General features: G+C 52.8%; 15 protein-coding genes across 15 annotated transcripts; 9 read left to right on the top strand and 6 right to left on the bottom strand.

Annotated features, from left to right (window-relative positions):
• Positions 1-68: 68 nt before the first annotated feature.
• Positions 69-2,778, top strand: SAICODRAFT_90565 (DNA repair helicase rad25; the record flags this gene model as incomplete). The annotated part of the gene is made up of 1 exon (XM_019171705.1): positions 69-2,778. Exon 1 carries the CDS (start codon positions 166-168, stop codon positions 2,776-2,778), a length of 2,613 nt encoding a protein of 870 aa, XP_019025233.1. The 5' UTR covers positions 69-165.
• A 313-nt stretch (positions 2,779-3,091) lies between these two features.
• On the top strand, positions 3,092-3,712 carry SAICODRAFT_6414 (uncharacterized protein; the record flags this gene model as incomplete). The annotated part of the gene is made up of 1 exon (XM_019170050.1): positions 3,092-3,712. One exon carries the CDS (start codon positions 3,092-3,094, stop codon positions 3,710-3,712), a length of 621 nt encoding a protein of 206 aa, XP_019025232.1.
• Positions 3,713-3,956: 244 nt separating this feature from the next.
• On the bottom strand, positions 3,957-8,249 carry SAICODRAFT_55234 (uncharacterized protein; the record flags this gene model as incomplete). The annotated part of the gene is made up of 1 exon (XM_019169359.1): positions 3,957-8,249. One exon carries the CDS (start codon positions 8,247-8,249, stop codon positions 3,957-3,959), a length of 4,293 nt encoding a protein of 1,430 aa, XP_019025231.1.
• A 1,355-nt stretch (positions 8,250-9,604) lies between these two features.
• Positions 9,605-11,330, top strand: SAICODRAFT_214029 (uncharacterized protein). The gene is made up of 2 exons (XM_019166423.1): positions 9,605-10,391; positions 10,444-11,330. The coding sequence occupies exons 1-2, from the start codon at positions 9,897-9,899 to the stop codon at positions 11,020-11,022; spliced, it is 1,074 nt and encodes a 357-aa protein (XP_019025230.1). The 5' UTR covers positions 9,605-9,896; the 3' UTR covers positions 11,023-11,330.
• Positions 11,331-11,446: 116 nt separating this feature from the next.
• SAICODRAFT_78318 (PQ-loop-domain-containing protein) lies at positions 11,447-12,606 on the top strand. Its single transcript, XM_019171107.1, has 3 exons — positions 11,447-11,601; positions 11,656-12,234; positions 12,288-12,606. Exons 1-3 carry the CDS (start codon positions 11,533-11,535, stop codon positions 12,543-12,545), a joined length of 906 nt encoding a protein of 301 aa, XP_019025229.1. The 5' UTR covers positions 11,447-11,532; the 3' UTR covers positions 12,546-12,606.
• Positions 12,607-12,654: 48 nt separating this feature from the next.
• On the top strand, positions 12,655-13,854 carry SAICODRAFT_18198 (uncharacterized protein; the record flags this gene model as incomplete). The annotated part of the gene is made up of 4 exons (XM_019165918.1): positions 12,655-13,001; positions 13,061-13,154; positions 13,207-13,313; positions 13,370-13,854. Exons 1-4 carry the CDS (start codon positions 12,845-12,847, stop codon positions 13,852-13,854), a joined length of 843 nt encoding a protein of 280 aa, XP_019025228.1. The 5' UTR covers positions 12,655-12,844.
• Positions 13,855-13,926: 72 nt separating this feature from the next.
• SAICODRAFT_70353 (uncharacterized protein) lies at positions 13,927-15,517 on the bottom strand. Its single transcript, XM_019170560.1, has 3 exons — positions 15,338-15,517; positions 15,203-15,279; positions 13,927-15,153 (listed from the first exon to the last, which is right to left on the bottom strand). Exons 2-3 carry the CDS (start codon positions 15,219-15,221, stop codon positions 14,006-14,008), a joined length of 1,167 nt encoding a protein of 388 aa, XP_019025227.1. The 5' UTR covers positions 15,222-15,279; positions 15,338-15,517; the 3' UTR covers positions 13,927-14,005.
• A 485-nt stretch (positions 15,518-16,002) lies between these two features.
• On the top strand, positions 16,003-16,726 carry SAICODRAFT_6408 (uncharacterized protein; the record flags this gene model as incomplete). Its single annotated transcript, XM_019170041.1, has 3 exons — positions 16,003-16,025; positions 16,090-16,265; positions 16,326-16,726. The coding sequence occupies 3 exons, from the start codon at positions 16,003-16,005 to the stop codon at positions 16,724-16,726; spliced, it is 600 nt and encodes a 199-aa protein (XP_019025226.1).
• Positions 16,661-17,419, top strand: SAICODRAFT_29697 (plasma membrane proteolipid 3). Its single transcript, XM_019167475.1, has 2 exons — positions 16,661-17,090; positions 17,148-17,419. The coding sequence occupies exons 1-2, from the start codon at positions 16,957-16,959 to the stop codon at positions 17,362-17,364; spliced, it is 351 nt and encodes a 116-aa protein (XP_019025225.1). The 5' UTR covers positions 16,661-16,956; the 3' UTR covers positions 17,365-17,419.
• Positions 17,420-17,640: 221 nt separating this feature from the next.
• Positions 17,641-18,265, bottom strand: SAICODRAFT_70351 (UPF0057-domain-containing protein; the record flags this gene model as incomplete). The annotated part of the gene is made up of 3 exons (XM_019170559.1): positions 17,641-17,976; positions 18,040-18,125; positions 18,212-18,265. The coding sequence occupies 3 exons, from the start codon at positions 18,263-18,265 to the stop codon at positions 17,778-17,780; spliced, it is 339 nt and encodes a 112-aa protein (XP_019025224.1). The 3' UTR covers positions 17,641-17,777.
• Positions 18,266-18,714: 449 nt separating this feature from the next.
• Positions 18,715-18,984, bottom strand: SAICODRAFT_55172 (uncharacterized protein; the record flags this gene model as incomplete). The annotated part of the gene is made up of 2 exons (XM_019169352.1): positions 18,715-18,817; positions 18,869-18,984. Coding segments are annotated over 2 exons (219 nt in total), but the record flags the coding sequence as incomplete, so codon positions are not given.
• A 232-nt stretch (positions 18,985-19,216) lies between these two features.
• Positions 19,217-21,472, bottom strand: SAICODRAFT_90550 (glutamyl-tRNA synthetase). Its single transcript, XM_019171704.1, has one exon. It carries the CDS (start codon positions 21,457-21,459, stop codon positions 19,285-19,287), a length of 2,175 nt encoding a protein of 724 aa, XP_019025222.1. The 5' UTR covers positions 21,460-21,472; the 3' UTR covers positions 19,217-19,284.
• An 882-nt stretch (positions 21,473-22,354) lies between these two features.
• On the top strand, positions 22,355-23,067 carry SAICODRAFT_29695 (uncharacterized protein; the record flags this gene model as incomplete). The annotated part of the gene is made up of 1 exon (XM_019167474.1): positions 22,355-23,067. A coding segment is annotated over one exon (713 nt), but the record flags the coding sequence as incomplete, so codon positions are not given.
• Positions 23,043-24,178, bottom strand: SAICODRAFT_6402 (uncharacterized protein; the record flags this gene model as incomplete). Its single annotated transcript, XM_019170034.1, has 3 exons — positions 23,043-23,435; positions 23,487-23,586; positions 23,970-24,178. 3 exons carry the CDS (start codon positions 24,176-24,178, stop codon positions 23,043-23,045), a joined length of 702 nt encoding a protein of 233 aa, XP_019025220.1.
• Positions 24,179-24,201: 23 nt separating this feature from the next.
• Positions 24,202-26,581, top strand: SAICODRAFT_55271 (uncharacterized protein; the record flags this gene model as incomplete). Its single annotated transcript, XM_019169363.1, has 5 exons — positions 24,202-24,522; positions 24,577-25,194; positions 25,244-25,984; positions 26,037-26,334; positions 26,388-26,581. Coding segments are annotated over 5 exons (2,172 nt in total), but the record flags the coding sequence as incomplete, so codon positions are not given.
• Between the last annotated feature and the right edge of the window lie 92 nt (positions 26,582-26,673).

Below are 26,673 nucleotides of genomic sequence, written 5' to 3'. Positions count from 1 at the left end.
CATGTTCGTGCAGCGTATACCAACACGAGTCACCCTGAGCATACACACCCTCCTCCTGTCCGCCTTCCCTCTCTCTGTCTATAACTGAACGGACAAGTGCGGAACGGTATCTGCTGAGCATTCACTGAGGTATATCCTATTCGCTGAGTGTGACCAGCGCCGGCGATGTCGAAGAGAGCCGGTTCCTCGGTGGCCAGCACCACGATCAAACGTGCCCGCCGTGCCGCCGCATCAGGTCCAACGGGAGCCGCCGATGAGGATCTCTCAGACGGGAGCAACTTTGATGACTACGATATCGCCGCTTACTCCGACGACAACTACGACGAAGCAGGCTTTGACGACAACGACGAGGCATTCGCAGCACCGAGGAAATCACTTGCATTGAGATCAAAACGACCAGCAGCGAGTAAACGATCTGATTCGACTGCACCCGTGAAAACGCGGATCACGGATGGGTTGAATGAGGAGCATGATTTCGATGATCGGCCGGCGGAGTTTAGGGGAGATTCTGTCAGCCATTTGTTTCAGAGATTCGAACATTCATGGTTGGATTTGAAGCCTGATCATGATTCTCGACCGTTGTGGATTGATCCGAAGTCTGCGAAGATTTATATGGAGGCGTTTTCACCGTTGGCCGAACAAGCAGAGGACTTCTTGATTGCGATTGCGGAGCCCGTCAGTCGTCCGAGTCATATTCACGAATATGCATTGACAGAGAACGCGATGCACGCAGCTGTCTCTGTCGGATTGCAGCCTAACGACATCATTACCGTCCTAAACCGACTCTCAAAATTTACCATCCCCAAATCCATCGTGCAGTGGATTACCGAAGTCACCAAAGCCGTAGGTAAGGTCCGTCTCGTCTTGAAGGGCAACAGGTACTACGTCGAGAGTACGACTGCGGATTTCCTGCAGTCGATGTTGCAGGATCCGCAAATCGGGTCGTGCCGGATTCAGACGGAGGGGACTGCGGCGGATGTTGCGGTTGTGAAGGAGAGGGCTCCGAGGATGGAGGGGTTGGTTATTGCTGGTACTGGGAAGGATAAGACGGGTGCGAAGACAGAGGAAAAGGATGGTGCAGAGGGAGATAAAGTGGAGGACGTGCAGCCGAAGAACGACGATGATCTGTTTACTTCGATCGTGGGTATTGACGAAGTTGACGTTGAGGAAGACGACGAAGACGCTGTCCACTCCTTCGAAATTCCAGCAGATAAACTGGAACAAGTCAAGAGACGCATGTTCGAACTCAACATTCCCGCTCTCGAAGAATACGATTTCAGAAACGACAAGCTCAACGCCGATCTCGACATTGACTTAAAGCCAAGTACCCAGATTCGACCATATCAGGAGAAGTCGTTGAGTAAGATGTTTGGTAACGGTCGTGCGAGGAGTGGAATCATCGTCTTGCCATGTGGTGCGGGAAAGACATTGGTGGGTATCACCGCCGCCTGTACCATCAAGAAGAGTTGCTTGGTGCTGTGTACTTCCTCTGTGTCTGTCATGCAATGGCGTGCTGAGTTCCTCAAGTGGAGTAACGTTAAACCGTCATCCATTGCAGTCTTCACCTCCGACACGAAAGACAAGTTCGAGGGTGATGCTGGTATCGTGGTGTCTACCTATTCCATGGTCGCACAACGCAACAAACGTGCGTATGATGCGCAAAAGATCATGGAGTGGATGCAGAACCGTGAATGGGGTTTCGTGTTGCTTGACGAAGTGCACGTCGTTCCCGCAAACATGTTCAGAAAAGTCATGGAGGTGATTCCATGTCACGCCAAACTTGGTCTCACCGCTACCCTGGTCCGTGAAGATGACAAGATCGTGGATTTGAATTACCTTATCGGGCCGAAGTTGTATGAGGCGAATTGGATGGAGTTGTCGCAGAAGGGGCATATTGCCAATGTGCAGTGTGCTGAGGTGTGGTGTCCCATGACCCAGGAGTTCTACCAGGAGTATTTAAAGGCGTCCTTGAGGAAGAGGACATTGTTGTACATCATGAACCCAAGGAAGTTCCAGGCGTGTCAGTTCTTGATTGATTACCACGAGAAGCGGGGTGATAAGATCATTGTTTTCTCCGACAACGTGTACGCGTTGAAGGCTTACGCACTCAAGCTTGGTAAGGCGTTCATCTTTGGTGGAACGCCACAGCAGGAGCGTCTTCGTATCTTGGAGAACTTCCAGCACAATGAGTTGGTGAACACCATCTTCTTGTCGAAAGTCGGTGATACCTCCATTGATTTGCCGGAAGCAACGTGTCTTATCCAAATTTCCTCGCATTACGGAAGTCGTCGTCAGGAAGCACAGAGATTGGGTCGTATCCTTCGTGCGAAGAGGAGGAATGATGAAGGCTTCAATGCGTTCTTCTACAGTCTTGTGTCGAAGGACACGCAGGAAATGTACTACTCTTCGAAGCGACAAGCATTCTTGGTTGATCAGGGTTACTCTTTCAAGGTTATCACGCACTTGCAGGGTATCGAGAGTATGCCGAGTATCGCATATAACACCTTGGCGGAGCGCCGAGAGCTCCTACAGGAGGTTTTGCTGCAGAATGAGGAGGCGGGCGAGGAGGACATCGGTGACGATGCTGACGACTTTGTGGGCCGGACTGGTGGAATGCATCGTGCAGGAGCTGGTCCCAAAGCTAAGCGATTCGCGGCTTCGCTTACATCGCTCGCTGGAGCGGATGATATGGCCTATAAGGAGTACAATAAGTCTGTGAACAAGACATTGACGTCCAAGAAGCAGGATCTGGTGGGTAGGATGTTGAAGAGGAGATGATTCAGAAGGCGGTTACGATACTTAGTCATGGGTTTATGGTCATTCTAGGCGTTGTTCTTGGTTAACAAAATCCATCATTTGCCGGTTTTCTTACGACCCTACATTCGGTTCTGCAGCTACGGGTACCGGTTTCCGTCGCTTCCGGTGCTGCAACCGAACCTTCGGCGCGTGTGAGTCTATATACGTAAAGTAAGTCAAGAGGCTCAGCAGCAGCCAAGAGTAACCTCCAACCTCCTCTTTTGATCAGTCCAAGATGGGTCTATCAGACAAGATGAAACCGCGGAGGACAGGATCAACGTCAAATCATCCGTTCATGCTCGCGGCGGACGTGGAGCCGCCCGCTGAGGAACCACCGCCGTACGAAGCGGCAACAAGATCGTCGATTTCGTCCGTTCCACCATTACCAGATCGACCAGCCGCTAGTCCGATTCGTTATTCGGATAATCCGCAATCATCACGTCCACAACGATACTCACATAACCCTCCGTCAAACTCCCCAACCGAGAAAGGACGACCACAACCGCATGCGCAAGCACCACCTGGTCCTCCCCCACCTCCAAGACCAGAACCCGAACGACATCCGTTCGGATACCGCTACCCACCAGGATACTGGTGTCCAAAATGCCACAACACAGGCATAAAACTCCGTAACGGGAAGAAATGTGGAACCTGTGAACGACAGTTTCATCCGTCCCTCTTCGCGCCGCCAAGACCTGCGCCGATGATTCAGCCTGTTGCGGCTGTAGGTGGTGGATTCTTCTCGTCGCCGATGGGGATGATGCCGCTTGGACCGCCGGGCATTGTGGTTAGGCCGGGTGATCCGAGGATTGGGGGGATGTTGTGTGGGTATTGTGGAGGGGATGGGAGGATTACGGGGTTTATGTTTATGGATGAGACGTGTCCGAGGTGTAGAGGTACTGGTAGGATTTTTTGAGAGTGAAGGGATGTCCAAGTCGAGACAAGTTTTGAGCTGAAGCAGTGAAGGACATCGCAATTGATGAGGTTGACTGACAGGTTGAGTACTGTCTTATTCTGGTTTCCGGCGAAGGAGTTTGAAATTGGTCATGCTTTGAGATTATATGTTTGTTATTCCTCTTCATGATGACATGTCTATGCAAATCTTTCTCTATATATCCATAAAAAACTTATATCGAAATATTCCACGCCGTCCATATTGTTTAACGACGAGCAAAGTTAAGGTAACGCGATCCCCAGAACAAAATCGCAAGGTTCGAAACAATGAAACAAATGAAAATACCAAGGTCCCTCCACCTGTGGCTGTAATCCAAGTTGAGCGTGGCCAAGTAGTCGTCTCCCACGCTGTAAGGACAGTACTCACAGTACGAGGGAGAGGTAGCACTGGGATTGACGAGGTAACCAGACGCGGACTCCATGAAGGTGTTGGCGTACTCCAGACAGGTCTGACCGGCGGGAGCGAGGAAACGGGCGAGTTCGACGTCGCTGCAGCGGACGGGGAGGTCGTGGAGCTCAGTCACCAACATACCACCAATCAAGCGGGTGAAGGGGTCGATGTTGTAAACAAACTCCTTGTAGAAGTGAGGCAGGTTAGGCTGAGGAATTGTAACACCACAGAACGTAGCAAAGATGACCAGCAAAAGAGGATTCAACAAAGCCGCGATGAAGGCGTTCGGGGTGACAGCAGCGATAGCCTGTCCAAGCGTAACGGAGAAGAACTCATCAATGAGAATCATGAAGAACTGGTATCCGGCACGGTCGCTGTTGTAGTTGAATCCAGCAGGGTAGTAGAACGCAATGAAGTAAGCAACAGCACAGATAATACTGTACGGAATCTCTGCAATGACCATGGACGAGGCAAACGCGAACTGGGAGTACATCTTCGAACTCGACTCACGGTTGAAAATCATACGAGAGATATCGTAACGAGGCTCGACCTGGGACAAGATGAGAGCAGGCAAGACGGTAGCTTGGAAGATCGCAAACACGCGCTGTTGCATGGCGGAGACGGAATTGTTGACTTGCCAGTAGGCGACACCGGTCAAGAATGCGACCAAAACGTGGTTGAAGAGACGAGTGAAACCGTAGTCTGGAGAACGCCAAAAAGTCAGGGACGTACGCTTGATGACAAGCTTGAGCTGGTACGCGAGGGGAGTGGCGAACTCAGCGGTATCAGCCTCTCCGGCATCACCAGCTCTGGAGCGCTCGTCCTTGAGACGGAGAACATCTGCCTTAATCTGCGCAAGCTCAGGGGAGTCTTGCCAGATATCAGACCAGTCCTTGGGTCCGATACGAGGTGCAGAACCAGCACCGACAGCGTCCAACATGTACTCAGCAGGGTTCGCGTCAGGCGGACAATCGGCCCCGTTACGACGGAAGTAGTCCAGCATAACATGAGCATCAGATCCGATCTCACCAAAGTACACGACACGACCACCACGCTGAAGCAAGAGGAGACGGTCAAAGTTCTCGAAGAGGGCAGCGTTGGGCTGGTGGATGGTACAGAGAATGGCCTGTCCGGCAGCAGCGAGCTTCTTCAAGAAACGGACAATGTTGAAAGCAGACTGGGAGTCGAGACCGGAGGTGGGCTCGTCAAGGAACAGCAAGAGCTTGGGCTTGGCAGCAAGCTCGACACCGATGGTGACACGCTTGCGTTCTTCGACAGACAAACCAGTCTCGGGGGTACCGATGATGGCATCAGCGATGTTCTCCATTTCCAACAACGCAATGACTTCCTCGACGTAAGCGTCCTTCTCGGCGATAGGGACCTCAAAAGGCTGACGCAAGTAAGCAGAGAAGCGGAGAGCTTCACGGACGGTCTGGGTAGACTCGTGAACATCGAGCTGCTCACAGTAAGCAGTACCACGCTGGAAGTCAATACCACGCGGCTTGGCATCGATGAGGACATCACCAGTGATCACACCAATGTTCTTGCGATTGGCAAGGACATCCAACAAGGTAGTCTTACCAGCACCGGAAGAACCCATGAGAGCGGTAAGCTTTCCGGGCTCGACGTATCCGTAGATATCGTCCAACAACCTCTTCTCACCACCAGGAACGGGAACATCGTAGTTGAGTGCCTCCCATGTCAGGACCTGCTTCGACTTGATCTCAAGCTGGCTGTCGTCCTCTTTACCCGCACGACGAGCAGTACGCTTTGCCTCGAGATCCTGATTGAGCTTCTTTCTCTCCGCGTTCTCCTTCTGGTAGAGGGTAACGGTCTTTCCTCCAGCACCGAAGGTGAAGATCTCACCGAACCATGCGTTACAGAAAAGGAAGAAAGCAGTGAAACCAACAAGGATACCGAAGTTGCGCCAAAGGTGAGAGACAACGTAGTTGTAAGTCAACTTGATGTACTCGGATCCGATGACGAGGTTGGTACCAGTCACAGCTCCAGCGAGGGTACAAACCTGGTTGGCGATGTTCGTGTACATCCTTCCACTAGGGACCAAGTTGGCATCGGTACAGGTGAAGTTGACCCTTCCGAACTCGTTGGCAACAAGGGCTTCGAAACCGTATGCGATCGGGTTAATCCAGTAGAACCAACTCATCCATGGACGCATGTCGGGCTTGGACAAGAGGTAACCACAGTCAAGAACGAACATGGTGATAATCAAAGCCGCAAACTTCAGAGAGAAGTCGAAGTTCGCGGACATGACACCGATGACACGGAACAAGACACCCATCAAGATGTTCGTCGTGAAAATAATGAGGAAGAACGTGAAGAACGCTCCTGCATCACGAGCAAGGTCAGCCATGAAGTAGACGATAATAGAGAACAAGAAGATCTTGAACGCAGAGAACGGCAGATCGACAATAATCTGCCCCAGCCATAACGTTGAAGGTCTGTGGAACGCATACGCCTTGTGCTTGTTGACAATAGGACGACCGAGGACAGTAGCCGGAAGTTCAGTGAACGCCTGCAGAGCATTGAAAAGAAGAGCCATGAAGAGAACACCACCACGAGTGAAAGCACCAGCAGAAGTTTTGGGCAAATCCAAGAAAACAGTACCAATCATGATAGCAACTAAGAGAACGGAGATAGTAGAGACAACAAGGGAGAACTTATCCTGCCACTTGAGAATCATTTGACGCTTAGTAAGAGCCCAGACCTGAGTCCAGAAGGGAACGGTGTAGACAGACTTCTTTGAGGTTCCGCTCCACTTGTCTTCCCTAACGGCCATGCGAAACTGCTCCACAGGCTTAGAGTCACGGGCAATTTCGGCCTTGTAGTCAGCCATCTCCTTCTGCAGGCGAGCGAACTGAGAAGAATTCAACCAAGCCTGCTCCAAGCCCTCGCTGGTCTGGGGGCAGACGTTCTCGTAACCCTCCTGGATCTCGCGCTCGTACTCGTCGGTACAACCGGTGAGGTAGTCAGGAAGGGTCATACGGGGTTTAGGCTTGAAACCCAAGTTCTCCATGTAGGCTCTGGCCTCGGAAACGGGACCATAGTAGACAGTCCTACCAGCATCCAGGACCATGACCTTGTCAAACTGGTCGGCGATAGCAGCGGATGCCTGGTAGAGGGAGACGAAGGTGGAGGTCTGCTTGATGTCGGTGAGAATCCTCAAAGACTTTGCGTAGTCAAGAGCGGTAGAAGCATCGAGACCACGCGTAGTGTTGTCCCAAGCAAGGACGGAAGCGTTGGTGACCATCATCTCGGCAATGGAGACACGCTTACGCTCTCCTCCGGAGACACCACGCACGAAGGCGTTTCCGACCATGGTGTCACGAGTGTGCTCAATGTTGAACATCTTGAGCAAGAGGGAAGTGACGGACTCTTTGAAGGACTCCTTCGGCTGGTTGGCAACGCGCTTGTTGGGGAGCTTAGTCTCGAGAGCGAAATTGAGCGTCTGCGAGACGGAGAGGGTCGGGTGGTGGATGTCGTCTTCCATGTTGTAGACGGCTTCTCCGCGGTAGTGCTCGGCGAACTCCTCAGCGGTCAAACCGGCGTAGGCGACATCACCCTCGATTCCGGTGTAGCCAATGCGCTGGTTGGTGATGATCTTGAGGAAGGTAGTACATCCAGATCCCGGACGACCAAGAACGAGGACCATCTCTCCAGGCTTAAGGACACCGTGGAAGTTGTGAAGGATCTCGACTTCGCGAGGACGCTGAGAGGGGAGGAAAGAAGCGAGGTACATGGGGATCGTGGTGACGAGGCCAGTGAAGGCAGAAGGGAAAGTCTTGACAAAGTGTCTGGTACCACCCACTCCACGAACCGACAAGTTCTCCCAGATGACACCAATGTGCTTCCTCTTGATACCGGCCTCATCGGCGGAGTCCTGCTGTCCACGGATCACCTGCTCCAAGTTGAACTCTGCCGTCGAATCAACCTCCGAAACATGGCTCTCAAGATCGACGGTTTTGTCGCGCCCGAAGGAAGCCTCGAGCGCATCGTGCCGCTCGACACGCGAAGCTTTGGTGAGTTGACGCTGCAACTCGATAAAATCGGCCTCGGCAGCGGCGACGTTGACACCCTCAGTACCGCGCATGTCGAGCGTAGTCGAGGAAGAGTTGTTTGTCGTGCTGTTTACAGTCACGTTGGCAGTGGGAGCACCACCAGCAACAACCGGGAGCTGGTTGAGCTCGAAAGCATTCTTGGTCGGATCCATCTTCAACGGTTACCGACTACGCGTACGCCTTCTATCGTCGCAACAGTACACAGCAAAGGGAGATCTTTTTGTACGTCCTCGGCTCGGCACGAAGAGGTCTTTAGTAAGCAACATGATGTGCAAAAAAAAGTAACGCTAATGAAACTGAGGGCCAAACACTGCCGTTAGCCGATGCCTGTCGATGCAGGTTTTACTGCTGAAATGGTTTAGGTTGTTAGGCTACGTGCAGTTTTGCGCAGTTGCTGGCGTGGGGGAATCGCAGCGATTGGAGGACAACCGCATAAGCTGTAAGAACACAAGCCATGCCGCGGAAATCCGGCAAAGCCCTTTTCCCGTCGGAATGTGGAACCGAAGACGAGCTTGAGAGGGATCATGAACATTGGGGGTGGAGGAGCTGGGTTTCTCGGTGGGTGGGAGAGGGTAGCTCGGAGACAGGTGGCAATGGCCTGGTCTGCCTCCACTCCGGCCTCGTAGAGCTTCTTCCTCGACGTCCTTCACTGCGTAACAACGACGCGTAACCAAGGGAAAACGCCATGCCGCATTCTGGACTGAGTGATGTTTGGGTAGTTCGGTGATGGGAGGCAAAGCGATCCTCGGACTCACTGTGTATATTGACGTTAATCAACGTGACATGAAACTGTCATACTTTGTCACTCATCGAGATTGCTAATTTAATCACCTGGAAGATGTTGGTATACAAATGCAGCGTACGTCATAAGAATTCCCACGATCGAGAAAGAAGACGAGATGGCCTCTTATGGAAGTCCAAAAAGATGATGCATCCGATTAGGTTTGAACCCTAACGTTGAGGGGATAAAGTCTACGATCACGGCATGTTGTGTGTCGTGAATCTTTTAACTGCCGTCCATGGCCACCCGTCCGGATCCTTCAGCATCATCCATGTGCCGATATTCACATGTCTCCGGGGGTCCGCTGAACTTGACAGGAAAACGTGCGTTCAAAGATCCTGTAATTTGTGTTACTAGCAAGGTTCATCGTCAACAACCAAGGTAAAGTCTCAAGCGTGGTGATGGCCGGAGACGAACACCCTCCATGGCCCCACTCTCCGGAAAACACGCAAACTCTGGTACAAGACTCGCTGAGGCAAATTACACTTTTGGACCCTTAAGAAAGAAAAATCCTCGGTCCGGCTGTCGGTCTGATATACCTCGGTCCTATAATTAGGTTGCTCAGCCGCCACTGGCCCCGCATGCGCCCGATGCATGTGGCTCGAACCTGCCCCAAATCATCGTCTCGAGCCTGTCCAGTCTTGCCGTCAGCACTCGATCTTTACGGTATCACGATCAGAATAACTATTCTGCCGGTCTCTATAATTGGACCCTTTGCTTTCCTATCGACGTTCTGATCCCGCTTCGCGGAAAACACGGCTCGAGGCTGTGCCAATCGCGGACTTGGGTCGAACCATCAGCGGGATACTTCCTTACCGCACGGGCAGCGCACGAGAAGACCTCGGTGATCCAATCAACCGGTACGTTGGTGAGACACACTCTTTATAACTGAAGGACAATGTACCATCCTCAACCACAACCGGCGGGTCCTCAGTTCGCGTATCCACCGCGGAAACCACTACCGCACCCACCCTCAGCCTCGGCCTCCCCTCACATGCCCTACCCTCCTCAACCTCTTCAAGCACCGCCAGTACCGCCAGTACAATCCCCAGCAGTATCTACGACCGCGCCTCTACCCCAAGCTTGGCCACGGCCATCGCCGCCTTTGCGTCAGTATTCACCACCGAAACGCAACGCCTCACAACATTCCTCCACCTCGTATGGAACTGGACATAGAAGTTCAGCCTCGATCGGTCAGCTCAGCCGGCGGAGTTCTGGGAATAGTACGTTGGCTGGGTTAGCGGGTGGCAGTGGCCCCGAGGGATACGTACAGAGAATGCGGAGAGCGAAGGCTACTGTTTGGAGTGAGCGAGGGCAGAAGGAGGAGACTGTCGTTGGGACGAAGGGCAGCAAAAAGAAGAAGAAGGAAGAGGGTCGATTCAACACGATGAGGGCATGTTACCTACGCGACATGATCCATCGTCATGATGCTAACCGTGTTACAGGCGCGCGTCTTCCACTCTTCATCACATCGACCGCAGTCAGTTTCTTCACCTTCATACTACCATGATCCTTCACCATACCATCCAACACTTCCTCCGCGACTATCCGCGTCTGAAGCAGGTGCCGATACCGACGATGGCCCTATGCGCGGACCGTCCATGGGCCCGCCAGCACCCGTGCAAAGACAAATTAGCTCAGGCAAACGAAGCGGCCTACGAGAAGAAATCTCCCTCACGCCAATCGAAACAGCCGTAACAGCCGAACCCTCCCTCCGCTCCGCCTCCTCCGTCCAATCCCCAGCACGGCACTCCCAATCCCTCCGCACAAGCGGCGAAGACCAAAACTATGGCATCAGCCGTCAAGGCTCGACCGTCCAATTCGAAGAACCACCACGGCCACCGAGTCGGACTGGGTCTCCGACGAATGATATACAGGTGTATTCGCACCAGCCATCACGGCATGCGAGTTTTAGTGATATTGATTCGGATGAGGAGGGGATTGGTGGGTGGAGGGTTGGAGGTGGGCAGGGGAGGTTGTTTATCGCGAACCTTGCTGAGGGGGAGTTGAGTGATAGTGATTGAGATTGACGTTTATGATGGTGGGAGAGCACGCCTACGGAGGATGGTGCGCTGGACTATTGCAGCGAGCAGCGAGAAACGACAGGCGAGAAACGACAGGACTGGGGAGCAGTAATTGGATTGGGCGTTACAAGGACTTATTGGCATTGATCACATATCACACCGCCGCTGGCGCGGCCGCGAGCCGGGATCGACACTCATTCACCATCGCACACGGCATGCTCAACTGGGATAATAGCTAAAGCAGGTAGTCGCTACGAGCTGCTGGAAATTGCATTCCATGAACAATTGATTTGATCATCTTAACACTCTCCTCTGCTCTTCTTGCCAGTATGCCGAAGCGAGACCCTTCATGTGCCCTTGCGCACCGTGACGTGCGGAGATCTCAGATCGAAGGTTAGATAGATGCACCTTCGAAATTTGTAGCCGACCAACGAGAGCAAACGACAAGAGTGAACGGCCTTGCGAAACGTCGAGGGGCTTATAAGAAGACTCATATTTTCTAATTCCATCATGCCACCTCCGGTTCCGATTCATCTTGACCCGCTAACGATTTCGTCCATCTCCGGGTCAATTTCGATTGTACGTCTGCCTTTCTTGACATTGACAACCATGTAGTAACGGGGTATGCTACAGGCATTCTGGATCTGCGTCTTCTCACCACAAATCATCCAAAACTTCCAACGACGGAGCGGTGACGGGCTTTCCCTCACTTTCCTCGCGATCTGGTTAGCAGGCGACGTCGCAAACGTAATCGGTGCAATCTTCCAACACGTTCTGCCGACGATGTTGATTTTGGCGTTGTACTATACGTTGGCGGATGTTATCTTGATTGCGCAGGTTACGTACTATCGTGCTCTGCCAAAGTCGGATGAGTCGCCTACTCCATCATCGGACGGGATGCCGAGTCCTGAGCATTTGTCGCCAGCTACGCCGTTGCTCGACGAACACCAGCGTCACAAGCATGTCCACGCTGCCCCACCCATGTGGAAAGCTGCGCTGTGGAACATTGCCGCCATTGCCGCGGTCTGTGCTGCCGGTGTGGCCGGATGGTGGATGTCGCAAAATGCACATGGTGGACAGCCAGATGGCGGAAAGAAGCACAGCGAGGAGGTCGAGTGGGACACCTGGGGTCAGGTTTTTGGGTGGATGTGCGCTGGTCTCTACCTCGGAAGCCGTATTCCGCAGATCTTGCACAACTGGAGACGGAAGACTGTATGCCAACTCCTTGAACCGTTACACACGAGCATGCTAACGAGTTGACGCAGTGCGAAGGTCTATCACTCCTCTTCTTCCTTTTTTCTTGTCTCGGCAACATTACCTACGTTATCTCCATCGTCACGGCGGCCCTCGCATCTCAAGATCCTCGGGCCTATATCGGCGTGAACGCATCGTGGATCGCTGGTAGTGCCGGTACGCTGATTCTTGATGGCACGATCTTCGTGCAGTTCTTTATGTATGGAGCGGAGAGGGAGATTCGAGAGGGAGGTTTCGTGCCTGTCCCGAACGACACGGCTGAGGTGTGAGAATCTTGCAAGGGGAGATATCTAAAACCGTACACGAAGAGCGTTTTGGGCAAAAGGAAAGAAGGGGTTTTGATTTGCATATTGGGCGTGAAAAGGGATATGATCATAAGACAGCATTTGCTTGAATTGACAACAGCATACTCCTCCATCCACGGTACGAGCGCGCGGTCCTCAGCCTAGCGCGTTCTTCGATTTCGAGCACACGGACCTCCTGTTGCCAACCAGCTGTAGCATAACAACAGTCGTCACCACCACGTCTCTACCGTTCTCTCTTCTTCTTCTTCTATCACTGAACATCTATGATGACACCTCGACCATTCTCAGCACCTGCACGTTCTTCTTCACCTGCTCCTCCAAAGTCCTCCATCGCAACGATCACTTCTGCCCCCCCGCTCTTCGCATTTCGAACGGCATACTTCTCTACCGCATGTACACCCGATTATATCCAAAGCTGGGGTTCGTTTCTGCCATTCCTTTCAAGTATTGAATGTGCCGGCTCACGCTGTGTTTGCTAGTCTTGAACGGGGGTACGTTGGCGGAAAAGCCAACAAAGAAAGTGGAGTATATCTTCGCGATGGAGTCGAGGTTGGAGATATCGAGCCTTCCAAAGTACGCATGAATGTTTGCTTATGAAAGGAGGGGTTGCTGATGGACGCTATAGACATGCAGTTGTCTTTGCTCCGACTTGGCTTACCGCCTCCTTAAATGCGGGGTTCCTCGTGCCGGTTGCACTTCACGCCATAAGGCATTCACGATTCGAGCAGCAAGGTATCATCCCTTGCTAGTTCAACTTGCTACAAGCGTGACTTACCACCAAGATACAGGCCATCCCCACAAATCACCCTCCTTCACCCGCCCCACTCCCTCCAACAAACGTCCCCTCTCCGATATCCTCTCCCTAGAAACCGAAACACCCTCTCAACCCTCCAAACGCCGTAAACGCGAAAGTCTCGAGTCTGCTTTGGGTCATCTCGGAGATTGTATGCGCCTATTTGGAGAGGAGGGGTCGAGTACGCCTGATGCATCATTCACCATTCCCACCATCTCGACGGATACGAAGAGGAGGACGCCGATGGGGAGAAGTTCTAGGAAGGGAGTATATACAGCGCCAGCCGGGAGCACACATCGCAAGCCTTTCTTTATTGGTAGTAGTGCGGTTAAGGAGCTGCCGAAGACGAGGCCGGTGGGCTGCGTGGAGTTGAAGTTGGAGGACGTCTTTGGGGGTGAGATGGGTGAGGGGATGGTCGAGGTCGAGCCCATTGGTGTTGAACGTGAGGAGGGCAGGGTGCTTCTTAGGTTGAAGACGTAGGAAGGGACGGAGAATGTGGGATATTTCGAGCAATGCACATGTGATATTGGGTATAGTAAGATAGTTAAGAATACTCCCGTTCCATTGATCAAGCACACGAACGCCCCCCATAATAAACAACACATCCTGATCACAGCCATCATGAAGGCCATTAACTCGCCCACCACTTCCCACCCTTCTTCTTCTCCCCCTCCACACTGGCAACACTGCCTTTTCTCCCGGCTCCCGCATTGGCACTGGAGTTACTTCCCGTACTCTCATTCGAGAAGCGACGCCCGATGACGCCCAACATGCCTACGCCTGACGGTCTGCGTTGTGCCGATGCCATGTTTGATGGGGATTCGGGGGAGGTGCCTGGTGTTACCAGTACTGAGCTCGCGGCGGTAGCGGAGTCACGATCAACCAGAGGAAATTGCCCAGGTGTTGTGCCGCTTGATTCCCTCCTACCAGGCCCCAGTGGTGATGTTCCCTGTGACGAAGTTGTCGAAACCGCCGACTCCCTCCTTTCCCGACTACTTCGAACTCCATACCCAGAACCAGCTGCCACGACACTCTCCGTCCTCCCTGCGCCAATGCTGCTCCCAACACTAACCGCACTCGCGGCACTACTCTTCCTCCTCATCCAACTCCCCTTTCTCTTCTTCTCCGCCTCCCTCTCCTTTTCCTTTTCCTTTTCCTTCTCCTTCTCCTTCTCTGCCTCCAAATCTTTTCCCCTAATCCTCCCATCCCTCTCCTTCTCCGAAAACTCATTGTGATGTTTATGGTTGACATAACTCGGATCATCCGGACCCGAGATGGGACGCACGAGCAGTGAGATGACGGCATAACGGCGTTCAAAGGTTTGGGAGTAGGGAATTCCGGTCGAGGAGAGGGAGCGCGTGGGGATTACGCCGGAGTGGGAGCCGTGGGGGGCGAGTTCGTAAGCGGAGGGGCGACGCTGGGCTGCGAGGTTGGAGAGGTCGGGACTGGGGTCGTGGACGTTGGGTTCGGTGTGGAGGTTTTGGACGGCGGAGAGGGATGGACGGCGAGGGTGTGCGTGCGCATGCGAGGTATCGAATGTTGATGTTGCTGAGGGACCGGGTGTTTGGAGACTGATGACACCCGAGTGCGAACCTTGTGGCATTAATTCGTATGCTGAGGGACGCCGGTTCCGGTTCACCGCTGTTGCGATCGGACTCGGGCTTGGTACTGGTGTGACATGGCCGGGCGTGGGAGGAACGATGCCGAAGATGGGCACGATGAGTTGGCTGTTTGCCGGAGTTTGACTGTAGAAGGGAGGTGGTGTCGTCAGCGGATCGACTAACAACAAGTCAACAACCGTTCACAATTGCAGAATGGATTAACAAACCCTCGGGATACTCATCCATGCGGTGTAGTTGATGTCCACTAAACGTAGGCGACCTAAAAGTGTGGACAAGCCCTGATCTGGGTGCAAACGTTGTCATTGAGTGATGAGCTGGTGACAGTCTGTCTGGATCAATACCTTTCGACGGTAACAGACCCAAGAGGGAAAGCCGGCCTGTAAATATAGACAACCGCCTCGGCAACACTGGTGGAGACAGTGACGGTGTCAGTCCGCGTGATGCAGTTGAGGCTTATGTACGGTGTACAAGGTAAACAATTGCAGTTCCCGGTCTTTCGGCTTAGTGACTCAAGCCGGTGCCCGATCAAGCGATGTCAGACATGCACATGTACATGCAACAGGTTTAAGTTTGGGCGGGTGTCTTGCGTGCTCAGGTTTGCTCGGTTCTGACAGCCAGATTGTATCTGGGGTGGAACACTCTCTGGCGCTAGAACATTAGAAACTGGCAGACGGTGTCATGAGGAGGAGAAGCATGAATACCGCGGGCCGTGAGCAAGGTTAACTTGTGGGCAGCGAGGCTTGGCTGACGGCTGCGGGCGGAACATTGGTGCTGGATCCATGTAAAGCCTTCCCGCCTTGCTCTTCCTTTGATCCAGGCCTTAAGTTCCGCCGTTCTCGTATCTGTCTATCCGATATACCTGCACCCGAGGCAAAGTACGCTCATTCCCCAATTGGGTAAAGTGCCGATTCTGCGAGTCTTCGGATCTACGTTACATCGACCACCGTGACGAAATTTATCGACAATCAGTCCACCATTGATTCGTAACCAAAACGGGCTTTCTAATATGTTCTCTGTCTCTCGTATCCGGTATGTGCTCTCGTCCCCTCTTTCGCGAACAGGTTCATCTAGATCAATACTGACAATGATCCAGCATTGCCTCGTCGGCGACTCGCCTCGGCTTCCAGGCTCGCTTCCTCCAGTCAAAGAAGTATCCCCAGATCTACCTTCACTCAGCAGAGGCAGCCGTCGCCACTGATAAGCCGATGATGTCTGTCTCTTTCCTTTCCAAACCACCCATGCACCCCGACAACACCCTGGGATGGGCCCGTACGTCTCCCTTCCCTTCCTTGTTCCCCCGTCTTCGCTAACTGCCGACTTTCTTGAAAGCGCTCGACTCGAAAATTCAGGACATAGACCTCTCACCCGTGTCAAAGTTCCAGGAAAATCCCTCCTTCCTCCCCCGCTTCCAATCTCACATCCGCACGCACCTCCCCCAGGACCCCATAACCCTCGCAACCGCTTCTTCCAACGGCGACGGCTGGATCCACATTGCGGACGAACGAAACCCACCGCCGTATGGACGTATCCCCTACCCCGAGGACATCGTCGGTACGGTGAGGGTTGAGGGTGGTGAGGTGAAGGTTACGACGTATGAAAGTGGAGATCAGGCGTATCGGGTTGTGAGTGCGAATGGGCCGCCGAAGTTGGCAAAGTGGTTGCATGGGAAGGTTGTGGAGGAGATGGAGAAGTTGGAGGGGGAGATGGGGGTTGGGAAGCAGTTGAAGTGATGACTCAACCCTCTCAGACGGAGTAGCCACTTCAGAGCACGACGTTGTACGATCGTATTGACAGCAAACGCAAGTATATCAAGATCGTCCATCCTTCCTCTCCACTGCTTCCCACTCCGATCTGGATGAGAACAAAGGTCCTTCCCGTGACGTCACCGCCCAACCCCCCCGCCCTCCGCGACCGCCCAAGCACAAACCACCAAAACCAGCATCCCAAGAATCTACCAACCATGTCAGACGTCAGCGCCGTCCTCGTCGTTATCATCACAATCTTTCTTCCTCCCCTCGGCGTCTTCCTCATCTCCGGGTGTTCCGCCGATTTCTTGATTAACATTTGCTTGACTGTGCTTGGCTATCTTCCAGGGTATGTCAAGAACTCGAACTGACTTCACCATTGTTCGGCTGACTTGGTTTTGGACAGGCACATCCATGCTTTCTATCTCGAGTATAAACATTATAAGAGGCTGGAAGAGGCGAGGGCGGGATATGAGCCTGCGTCAGGAGAGAGGCCTGCTGCGGTTTATTCGGACTCGACGTTGCAGCCCGGTGCTGGGAATGGACGTGATGTTAGGGGGTATGGGAGTACCGGGCAGACGACTGGTGTCGTCGGACAGCAGCCGCCTGTGTACAAGAAGTAGAGGTGGCCGATGAACTGGATATATGCCTGCGGTAGGGAGGCCTTGAACAGATAACACGATATTTCTTGGACCCGACCATTCACTCAATGGATTCTGATGGTCTTTGCACGGGGCTCCTGTGATTGGTGGATTGAGGCCTTTGGCGAGTGAAGGGGAAGGAGGATCGAGTCAATTCCGTACCACTTACAGGCGAAAAGCCAAGAGTAACCCAGTAAGGAAGAAGAAGAATGCATGCAATAGCATCGTTTATCACCCCTCTATCACAACAATAACGGACCTCAAGCCCAACGCCCTGCATACACGGTAAAGAAGAACTATCACTCACACCCCATCACAGAATCCATCAATAACCATCACGCCTTCACACACTGCCATCCACGCAACTTCTCATCAACATCCATCAAACTCAATCTTTACTCCATCAAATGAACACCAGCATCAACCCCCCTCATCCCCCTAACATGCGGGTTCGGCGCCGCAGCAATACGCTCACTCGTAGTCGTAGTACCGGTAGTGGCCGGAGCTCGGTAAACGATGGGCTCAGGGTACGCGGCGACGCCTTCGGCGTCGAGTTTGGCGTATTTGTATTCGATGTAGAAGGCGTAGATCCAGCTATGGGCACGGTGGGTTAACATACATCCAGGGGGAGCAAGGGAAGGGGGAGGGAAGAGGTACCCAGGGATGTAGCCGAGGATTGTGAGGAGGATGCTGATGAGGAACTCGACAGAGCAGCCGGTTATGAGGAAGACACCCAACGGGGGCTATCCGCATGCTCGATTAGTATGCATTCATCCCCAGCCCACGATCGACAAGACGACGGGAAAGGAGAGAAGTGGAGGAGACGAACGAGGAAGACAGTGAGGATGATGAGGAAAACTGCGGCGAGACCAGAGGAAGCCATTATGAAATACGGTAGAGGTAGAAGAAAAGGTGGGGTACGTTTGTTTGATGGGGGGTTTGTGGGAGGTTTGGGTTGCGGGGAGGAGATGGGGGATTTATAGGCGACGCGTGTGGGGGGAGCGTGTGAGTTTCAGATTGATAGGTGACAGGGAAGGTGGGTAGAAAGGCGAAGACACGCACCGCAAGCGATTGAGGAAGGAAGAGGGGTTATTAGCAGGTCTATCAATCAATAACATGTGCAGTCAGAAGCTGCGATAACAAGGACTTCAAGCCCGTCCGACCCATGAACGCGAGCATACACCCCGAAAAGAAACCCCATAAGACAAGTAGCCAGTCCATCAAACACTTCTGACCAATATCACACTCTGTGCGTCAAGACCCACTCGTTGCATACACCCCAAAGGCCGCAGCATACAACCCCTCACCATCAGCGACACCATCGACATCAACTCAATACGCCGTAGGAACAGGAGCGATGGTACCGGCCTCAAAAGCAGCGGCCTCACGCTCAAGACGGGCGTACTTGTACTCGACGTAGAAAGCGTGGATGATCCTGTAAATGCCGCCGTTAGCATACACCCAGGATTCCGACCACGAAACATACCCAGGAATGTAACCGAGGATGGTGAGGAAGATGTTGATAACGAAGTCAACAGAGCAGCCAGTGGTGATGAAGACAGCGAGCGGGGGCTGCACGTAATCAGCATACACTCCGCAGAGGGAAAGAATCAAAAGTTCGTACCACCAGGATGGTGAGGATGACGAGGAGGAAAGCAGCGCAGTCGGAAGCCATTGTGAATTGGAGGAGGAGGAAGAGGGTTGGGAGGAGGGGAGGGGGTGGTCGTGGGGGGAGACAAAGAGCTGGGGGAGGCAGAGACTTTATAGGGTAGGAAAGGGGTTCGAGGGGACGGGCAAGTACGCGTGGGAAAGTACGGAGCAGTCGTGGAATTGAGGAGCGAACGTCGAAATTGATTTGCCAAAGATGTTCTTTTCTTATATTATACCACTAGATGATAGCATCTATTTGGCAACACCGTAACGGTTCTTGGAAGCACCATCAGGAACTGAGAACATTACAATCTTACCACCCTCAGTGTAAGGAACATCAACAACATAGTATCCCTTCCTGTTGAACTGCATAACGTCACCCTTCTTCAAGTCACGGACGTTACCGTCAGCAACAGCAGAAACACGGAACTCAGTCTGAGGAGTCAAGAAGTCCTTGACGTCGTCACCATCCTCGAGCTTCTCCTTGGTGATGAGTAGGTCAAAGTCGACGAGCTCGACGTCGGTGAGAGCGGGGGTGTCAGCGAGCCAAGTGACCTTCTTCTCAGTCTTCTTGAAGTCACCCTCGAGGTGAAGCTTCATCTCAAGAGAAACGACCTTGTCGCCCTCCTTGTTAATCTTGGTGACGAAAGCGTTACCCCAGTCCATGAGGGTAAGCTCCTCACCCTCCTTGAAGGTCTGGGCATCGTCCTGGTCGACAACGAGCTGGTGGTAGAACGCAACCTTGTTGTTACCGAGCTCAGGGTTCTTCTTGTGCTTAGGACGGACCTCCTCGACGACCTCGGCGGGTCCACCCTCGAGCTTGACAGGGACCTTACCCTCGGTGAAGATGGCAGTGTGACGGGGAGCGATGGGGTCGATGGTCTTCTTGTTGATAGCCCAGATGGAAGTCCAGTCCAAGTTATTGATGTTCTTGGAAGGACCCTGAGAAAGGATGTACTGACGGAGAGCCTCGATGGTCATACCACGACGACGGACACCACGGACAGTAGGGAAACGAGGGTCATCCCAACCACCGACGAGACCCTGGTCGACGAACCACTGGAGCTTACGCTTGGACAAGAGAGTCCTGACGAAGTTCATACGGGAGAAGTCCCAGACGTGGACGCGGCGGAGGTTGCATGCGTCGAGCATCCACTGGTACTGGGCGTTACGGTCACGGTACTCAATGGTACGGAGAGCGTGGGTGACACCCTCGATGCAGTCAACGATGGGGCAAGCAAAGTCGTAGGTGGGGTAGACCTTCCACTTGTCACCGATACGGTGGTGGGGAAGAAGGTTGCAACGGTAGATGACAGGGTCACGGAGGGCCTTGTTCGGGTCATCAACGGAAATCTTGGCACGTAAGCAGTTCTTCAATCCGAGCTCCGTTCCAGCGGTCATCTCGGCGAAGATCTGCAAGTTCTCCTCGACGGTACGCTCGCGGCGGGCGGAGGCGATACCGTCCATACGCTCAGCACGCATCTGCTCCTGAACAGTGTCGTCACAGTAAGCCTTACCGTCCTTGATCATTTGGATGGCGTATTGGTAGAGAGTGTCGAAGTGGTCGGAAGTATGAGTAACGACATCACCCTTGATACCGAGCAGAGTAAGATCCTCCAAGATGGAGTCCTGGAACTCCGTCTTCTCCTTGGAGGGGTTCGTGTCATCGAAACGGATGATGAGCTTACCCTTGTACTCCTGGGCGAAGAACTGGTTGAGGAGAGCAGCCTTGGCGTGTCCAATGTGGAGATAACCTGAGGGCTCAGGAGGGAAACGGACACAGACCTTGCCCTCCTCGGCATCCTGAAGACCGATGTCGTAGTTGGAAGTGTGGGACTTGCTGGCGGTCTTAGTCTTCTTCTTAAGGTTAATCTCCTTCTGCATGGCGTCGACGGCCTGGTAGACGTGGGGCTGAGCCTCGATGAACGAGAACCAACGGGAGATGTTGGTCAAGGCGTTCTTCTTGATGGCACCGACAGCGATGGTGCTGCCCTTGATCGCACCCCAGATGACGAGATCGGCGACGGTAAGGGAGTAACCGACCAAGACAGAACGGAGCTGAAGGTGGTGGTCCAGCTCCTCGAGAGCGGGGAGGACGGACTTGAAGTCACCGGCGAGACGAGCGGAGAAAGCGAGCCACTCGTCGACGAGCTCCTCCCTCTTACCGTAGAGCTTGGCGTCAGGGCAGCCTTTAGCAAGAGCCTTAGCGACATTCTCGACACCGTAGATCACATCACCCTCCTTGCCCTGCAAGCTGACGTTCGAGGACTTGTCGGACTCAACAATCAAGGCAGCCTCCTTGTAGCGGATAGAGACCGGGGGAAGGACGTTGTCGGCATTGATGAAGCTGGCCGCCAAAAGGGGTCCGTAGGCAACAGGAGAGCCCTTCTGAGCGACAGTGAGAACGATCTGGTCCTGCTGAGGCATCGTTGTTCTTGGAGGTTATTTTGCTCGTCATGCGCGTTCCTGCAATTGGTGAACATGAGCGTCGTCTCGCGATCGAAATTACCCAAGTGTTTCTTTCGTCGTCGTTGATTCACACTCTCTCAATCCAATCATATCGTCGTCGTTGGTTCAGACCCTCAGTCTGCTCCTTCGTTATCGTTGTCAACTCGGACTCGGCACACCATGAACGCCAAATCAATACCGCCGAGTCTGTATAATGGGATTGCACGGAATGGACGGAGGGTGAGTCCCATCTAGGTCGATTGGATTCAGAACTCGTCGCTTATATTGCTTACAGGTTGTGCCTGCCGTTCCCACCATTCGATATGCCTATGCTGCGCAAGTCTTACGGCTCCACCACTCCTCGGTAGAAAACCTCATCAGCAAGGCTTCCGCTATTGCGCCATGTTTCGAGCTCGGAAAGGGAGAGATCAAGATCTTACGGGAGCCCGCAGACTTTTACTCGACTCTCAAGCACAAGATTCTCAATGCCAAGAGCCGGATCTTCCTGTCAACGCTATATATCGGAAAGAAGGAGTTGGAACTTGTCGCGATTATCCGCGAGGCTTTGTCCACCAACAAGAACCTTCAAGTTTCTATCCTGACCGATGCCCTCCGTGGTACCCGGGAATCGCCCAATCCCTCTGCCGCCTCCATTCTCGCTCCATTGATTGAGGAGTTCGGAGATGATCGCATTGAGGTGCGGATGTTCCACACCCCCAACCTAAGAGGATTGAAAAAGATGTACATTCCCAAACGGTTCAACGAAGGATGGGGATTACAGCACATGAAGCTGTATGGCTTCGATAACGAGATCATCCTGTCAGGCGCGAACTTGTCAGATGATTACTTCACAAACCGCCAGGACCGATATCATATGTTTTCATCAGATAGGATTACGGACTACTACGCGAAGATTCAGTCGACTGTGTGCTCTTTGTCATATAAGGTTCAGCCTGACAACACCTTGAAGCAAGGTTATGTTCTGTCATGGCCTGTGACGAACGTTTGTCCTGAGCCCGTTACGGAGCCTGAGGCATACAAGGAGACTGCTACCGCTCGATTGACCTCTCTTGTGGGACCAGGATCAACAGTCAGTGAAGTCAAACCTCGTACTCCATCCAGCACGTTGGTATTCCCCTTGGCGCAATATACGCCTCTGTTCACCCCTGAGAACTACTCCACAGAACACGCTGGGGTGTGCGCAACGCTCGATGTCCTGAAGGATCCATCATTCAAGGGTGGTTCGTGGGCGTTCACTGCAGGATACTTCAACATCCATCCAGACTACCGTAACCGACTCCTGAACACCGCAGCCCCGGGTACGATTATCACTGCAAGCCAGCAAGCGAATGGATTCTACAAGTCAGGTTGGCCTTCTGGGATGTTGCCTCCTGCGTACACGTTGCTGAGCAAGAGGTTCTTAAGGGATGCTATTGCGAATGGGAAGGGTGATCTTATCGCTTTGGAGGAGTGGAGGAGAGGGACAGTTGGCGAGCCTGATGGGTGGACATACCACGCCAAGGGTCTTTGGGTCACCCCACCAGAGTCGGCTGGTCCGGCTATCACCTTGATTGGGTCGACCAACTTCGGCTTGACGGTGTCCTTTGTGGTTCTGCTCCTCCATCAGCCGTCTCAGACGCCGCCATACTATTCGCCCGACTCACTGCTCCTCTCCTGGGGCCCCACCAGAACTTCTCCTCCCACTCCTCCAGCTCCGCCTTCTCATACACGAAGGGGAAGATCCGTGTTAATACTCTCATACAATTCAGTGCCTCCTTTGCTGGTGCGAGTTCGGGATGAGGGAACTGAGGATGTTGTCGGAGTTCGAATAAGTGATTACATAGTGCTAAGATCAAGTTGTCGAGGTTCTCAGGAGCTGTGTCGCGGACTCGTCGAAGGTCGGCGGTGGAGAAGAGAGTGAAGACATCGCTTGCGGTTTCAGGAAGTTGCCAGAACTACAACGTAGGTTAGAAGATCACCATAGTCGCCAAGCATACATCACATACCTGTGTCCAGTACTCGTCATCGGCAGGGATATTGCGCTCCTCGTAAAGCCTAAAGACACCCCTCCGGAAAGCGAGCTTGGAATCGCTTGCGCCCATTGATCTGTTATGCGTATGATGATGCTGGACTTGATTCTTGGTGTAGTGTTTGGTCCGGTAACTTGGCTCCTTGACGTTCGCTGTACTCGCACCGCCGGAGAGCTGCGCCGCCGGGAGATCGTGCGTGCGTCGGCTCTGCACTGTGACGTTGGACCGCAACGAGTGACATGTTCTTGATCTCCCGGGGAAATTCTTCTTTGTTCAGTACCAATTTATATTGATATCACCCATCTCTCTCCTCTCATATATCTTCTCATCTTCAGCCTTGAGCGGTTGCCCTCACAGAAGTTATCCGCAAGGTGAAGGAATGAACCTTGTCAATTGCAAGGCCGCTGTATTTTGGGTATCTATCACCGTATCCTTTATGTCCGTTTAATCTTAACTTACAGCTTGTCGCCCAAGAGGCAAACTCCAATCTTCACATCCAGTGCAACCTTCCTCTCCTTCGCATCGAAGTCCTGCATCGTTACCTTCTCCGTACGGCTTCTCAACCACTCTAACTCATCTTTCAGTCCCTGCTGATACTCTGCATCGTCACTGATAACCAGGGCGGTCGCCTCCAAGTCCAAAGCATTTGATCTTCTGGTAATCGACATCGTCGAAGATCGTACCTTCGGGCAAGCCCCTGGCGGTTGAACTTTTAGACACGGCCATCGACCTTCTATTTTTCTGCGGATTTACATTACCTCAAACATTGGAGAAGGACAAGGTTACTTACGCAATCTGGGAAACTGGTGTGGGATGTACCCAGCCAATCGGCACCACCAAGGAGTGTGAGGCGAACAAGATTGAGACACTGCGTTTGATCTTGGCAATGGCATCAAAGACGATGTACCAGCCGTCATATGCTCTCTCGACTAAGGGTATCAGGAGTATCACACATATTGTCAGCACGGATAAGCGAATCGTGCTGGCCTTGCTTTGCTCCTTGCTGAATACGGTATGATGGGTCAGCCGATCATTTGGATCAAACAGATGCTAACCAGTCGTACAGGTCATGAAATACAACCCGACAGCCTGGCGCGTCACCTACAGCCATGTCGTCTTCAACGACCCCCGTCAAATCCTCGTCACCTACTCCCTTCAATTACTCCTCGCCCTCCTCACATACCCCATGCCCCAGCAAGTTGCCAACGACACCAACCCTGATTCACAAGTAGCTGTGCCTCAGAACAACTTCCGTTATTACTTTAGCAAGTTACATCGGACGCAGGATTTCCAATTCATCGTGGATGGTATGTCACGTATCCTGAACCAGCCCATTCAGGCATCGAATTCCTACTTGCCCGGGAGCGGACAGAAACATATTCGACCGGAGATGATGATGCTGTTCTGGGAGTCACTTCAAACTAATCGGCGGTTCCGGTCATACCTCATCGACACCGAGCGTGCTCTTGATTTCGTCGTCTTGCTTCTCTATTACCCATTGGAGCACAAGACTGATCCAGCACAGATCGGGCTCGTGAGGATGTGCATTTTCATTTTGCAGACTTTGACGGCGGAACAGGGATTCAGTGAGAAGTTAAACAAGCCATTCGAGGGGCACGGAAGTTTGCCGGCTTGTATGCGGACACCGGCATTCTCGGGGTCGTATGCTGACTTCATGATTATTGTAAGCGTGTCAGCGCGAATTGACGAGTTTACGCTGACCACTCTCACAGTCTATTTACAACCTCATCGCCACCAGTAAGGGCGTCTTGAGCTCCCTGTACCCAGCATTATTCCTCAGCATCGCCAACATTGCGCCATACCTCCAGAACCTTTCGGTCGTGACCTGCACGAAGCTCATTCAGCTCTTCACCTCCATCTCCTCGCCTGGATTCCTTCTTGCTAATGACAGCAACCATATCCTCCTTGCTTACCTCCTTGAGGCCTTCAACGGTGTTATCGAAAACCAGTTTCATGAGAATCCCGATTTGGTTTACGCCATCCTGAGAGCGCACAGGCGTTTCGAAAGTTTGGCGGATTTCAACTTGGAGAAGGGATTGGAGGACATCCAGCGCATCAAGCAGAAGAAGGACGAAGCCAAGAAAGCGGCGGAGGAGAGGGGTGAGGTCAAGCCTATGACGCAGAGGCCGGTTTTTGGTCCTCGGAGTACGGATCCTACATTTGCCATTGGAGAGGATGACGAGGACGAGGAGAAGTCGCGTTCGAACTCGATCGCTGATGCTTCGAGGATTCCTCTGACATCGCCAAGTGAGAGGGATTCAAGTGTAGGGTCTATTGACTGGAACCTGCAGTCGCCTCCTCTGAGGGTAATGTCTGAAAAGGCTAGGGGAAAGCTTCCTGAGGGTGTTACGACGCCGAGAAGAGGAAGTAATGCCAGTTTGGCGAGTGGGATGTTTAACTTTGCCAGCAGCTTCGCTATTGGGAAGCCTGACTTCAATCCTACACAAGCATGGGTACGCATGGTCGGATTATGTTCCGTATTTCAAATGCTGACTAGATGTACAGCTCGATTCATGGCTTCCACTGTTGCCATTTCAGACCATCATGACCACCATCGAGGAACTCCGCCCTCAAGTAGAGGAAATCATGGCGAACCCGGCACAACCACTAACAGACCCTCAACCAATCCTCGAATTCCTTCGTACCCAGGCTGAGGTGAAGGATCTTCACCCTTCGCAGCCGAATCCGAGATCATTCATCTGGACTGAGCTAGCGGTTGGGTGGTTCGAGAGTATGCTTTTTGGAAGCATATATCTTAGTGAAATGGAGCTCACGAATGGCGCCGTTGGTGTGTGGACAGGAAGTATGATAGCCCAGTATGAACGTTTACTGGTACATGCTGACATTGTCATACAGCGCACGTTCGTCTCTTCAAGATTCAGCAGGATACGTCTACACCTACGTTATTGAAGCCGAAGGGTGCGGTGGACTTCGTTGCGGACAGGCTGGCGAGTGTGACTTTGGGACTGGCACAGAGCAAGACTCCTACGGAGGGGCAGACCCCAGCTCCTTCGGCGCCGACGAGTCCGTTGCCTCCTAGTCAGCAATGAAGAGGGATGTGGAGGATATCCGACAACTACGATACGGTCCGGATAGGATGATAATCAAAAATGAAACTTATCATTCCTCAAGGTAGTGACTG

Source organism: Saitoella complicata (assembly GCF_001661265.1).
Source record: "Saitoella complicata NRRL Y-17804 unplaced genomic scaffold SAICOscaffold_7, whole genome shotgun sequence".
Classification (NCBI taxonomy): Eukaryota; Fungi; Ascomycota; class Saitoellomycetes; order Saitoellales; family Saitoellaceae; genus Saitoella; species Saitoella complicata.
This window is presented reverse-complemented; position numbering and strand designations above follow the sequence as displayed.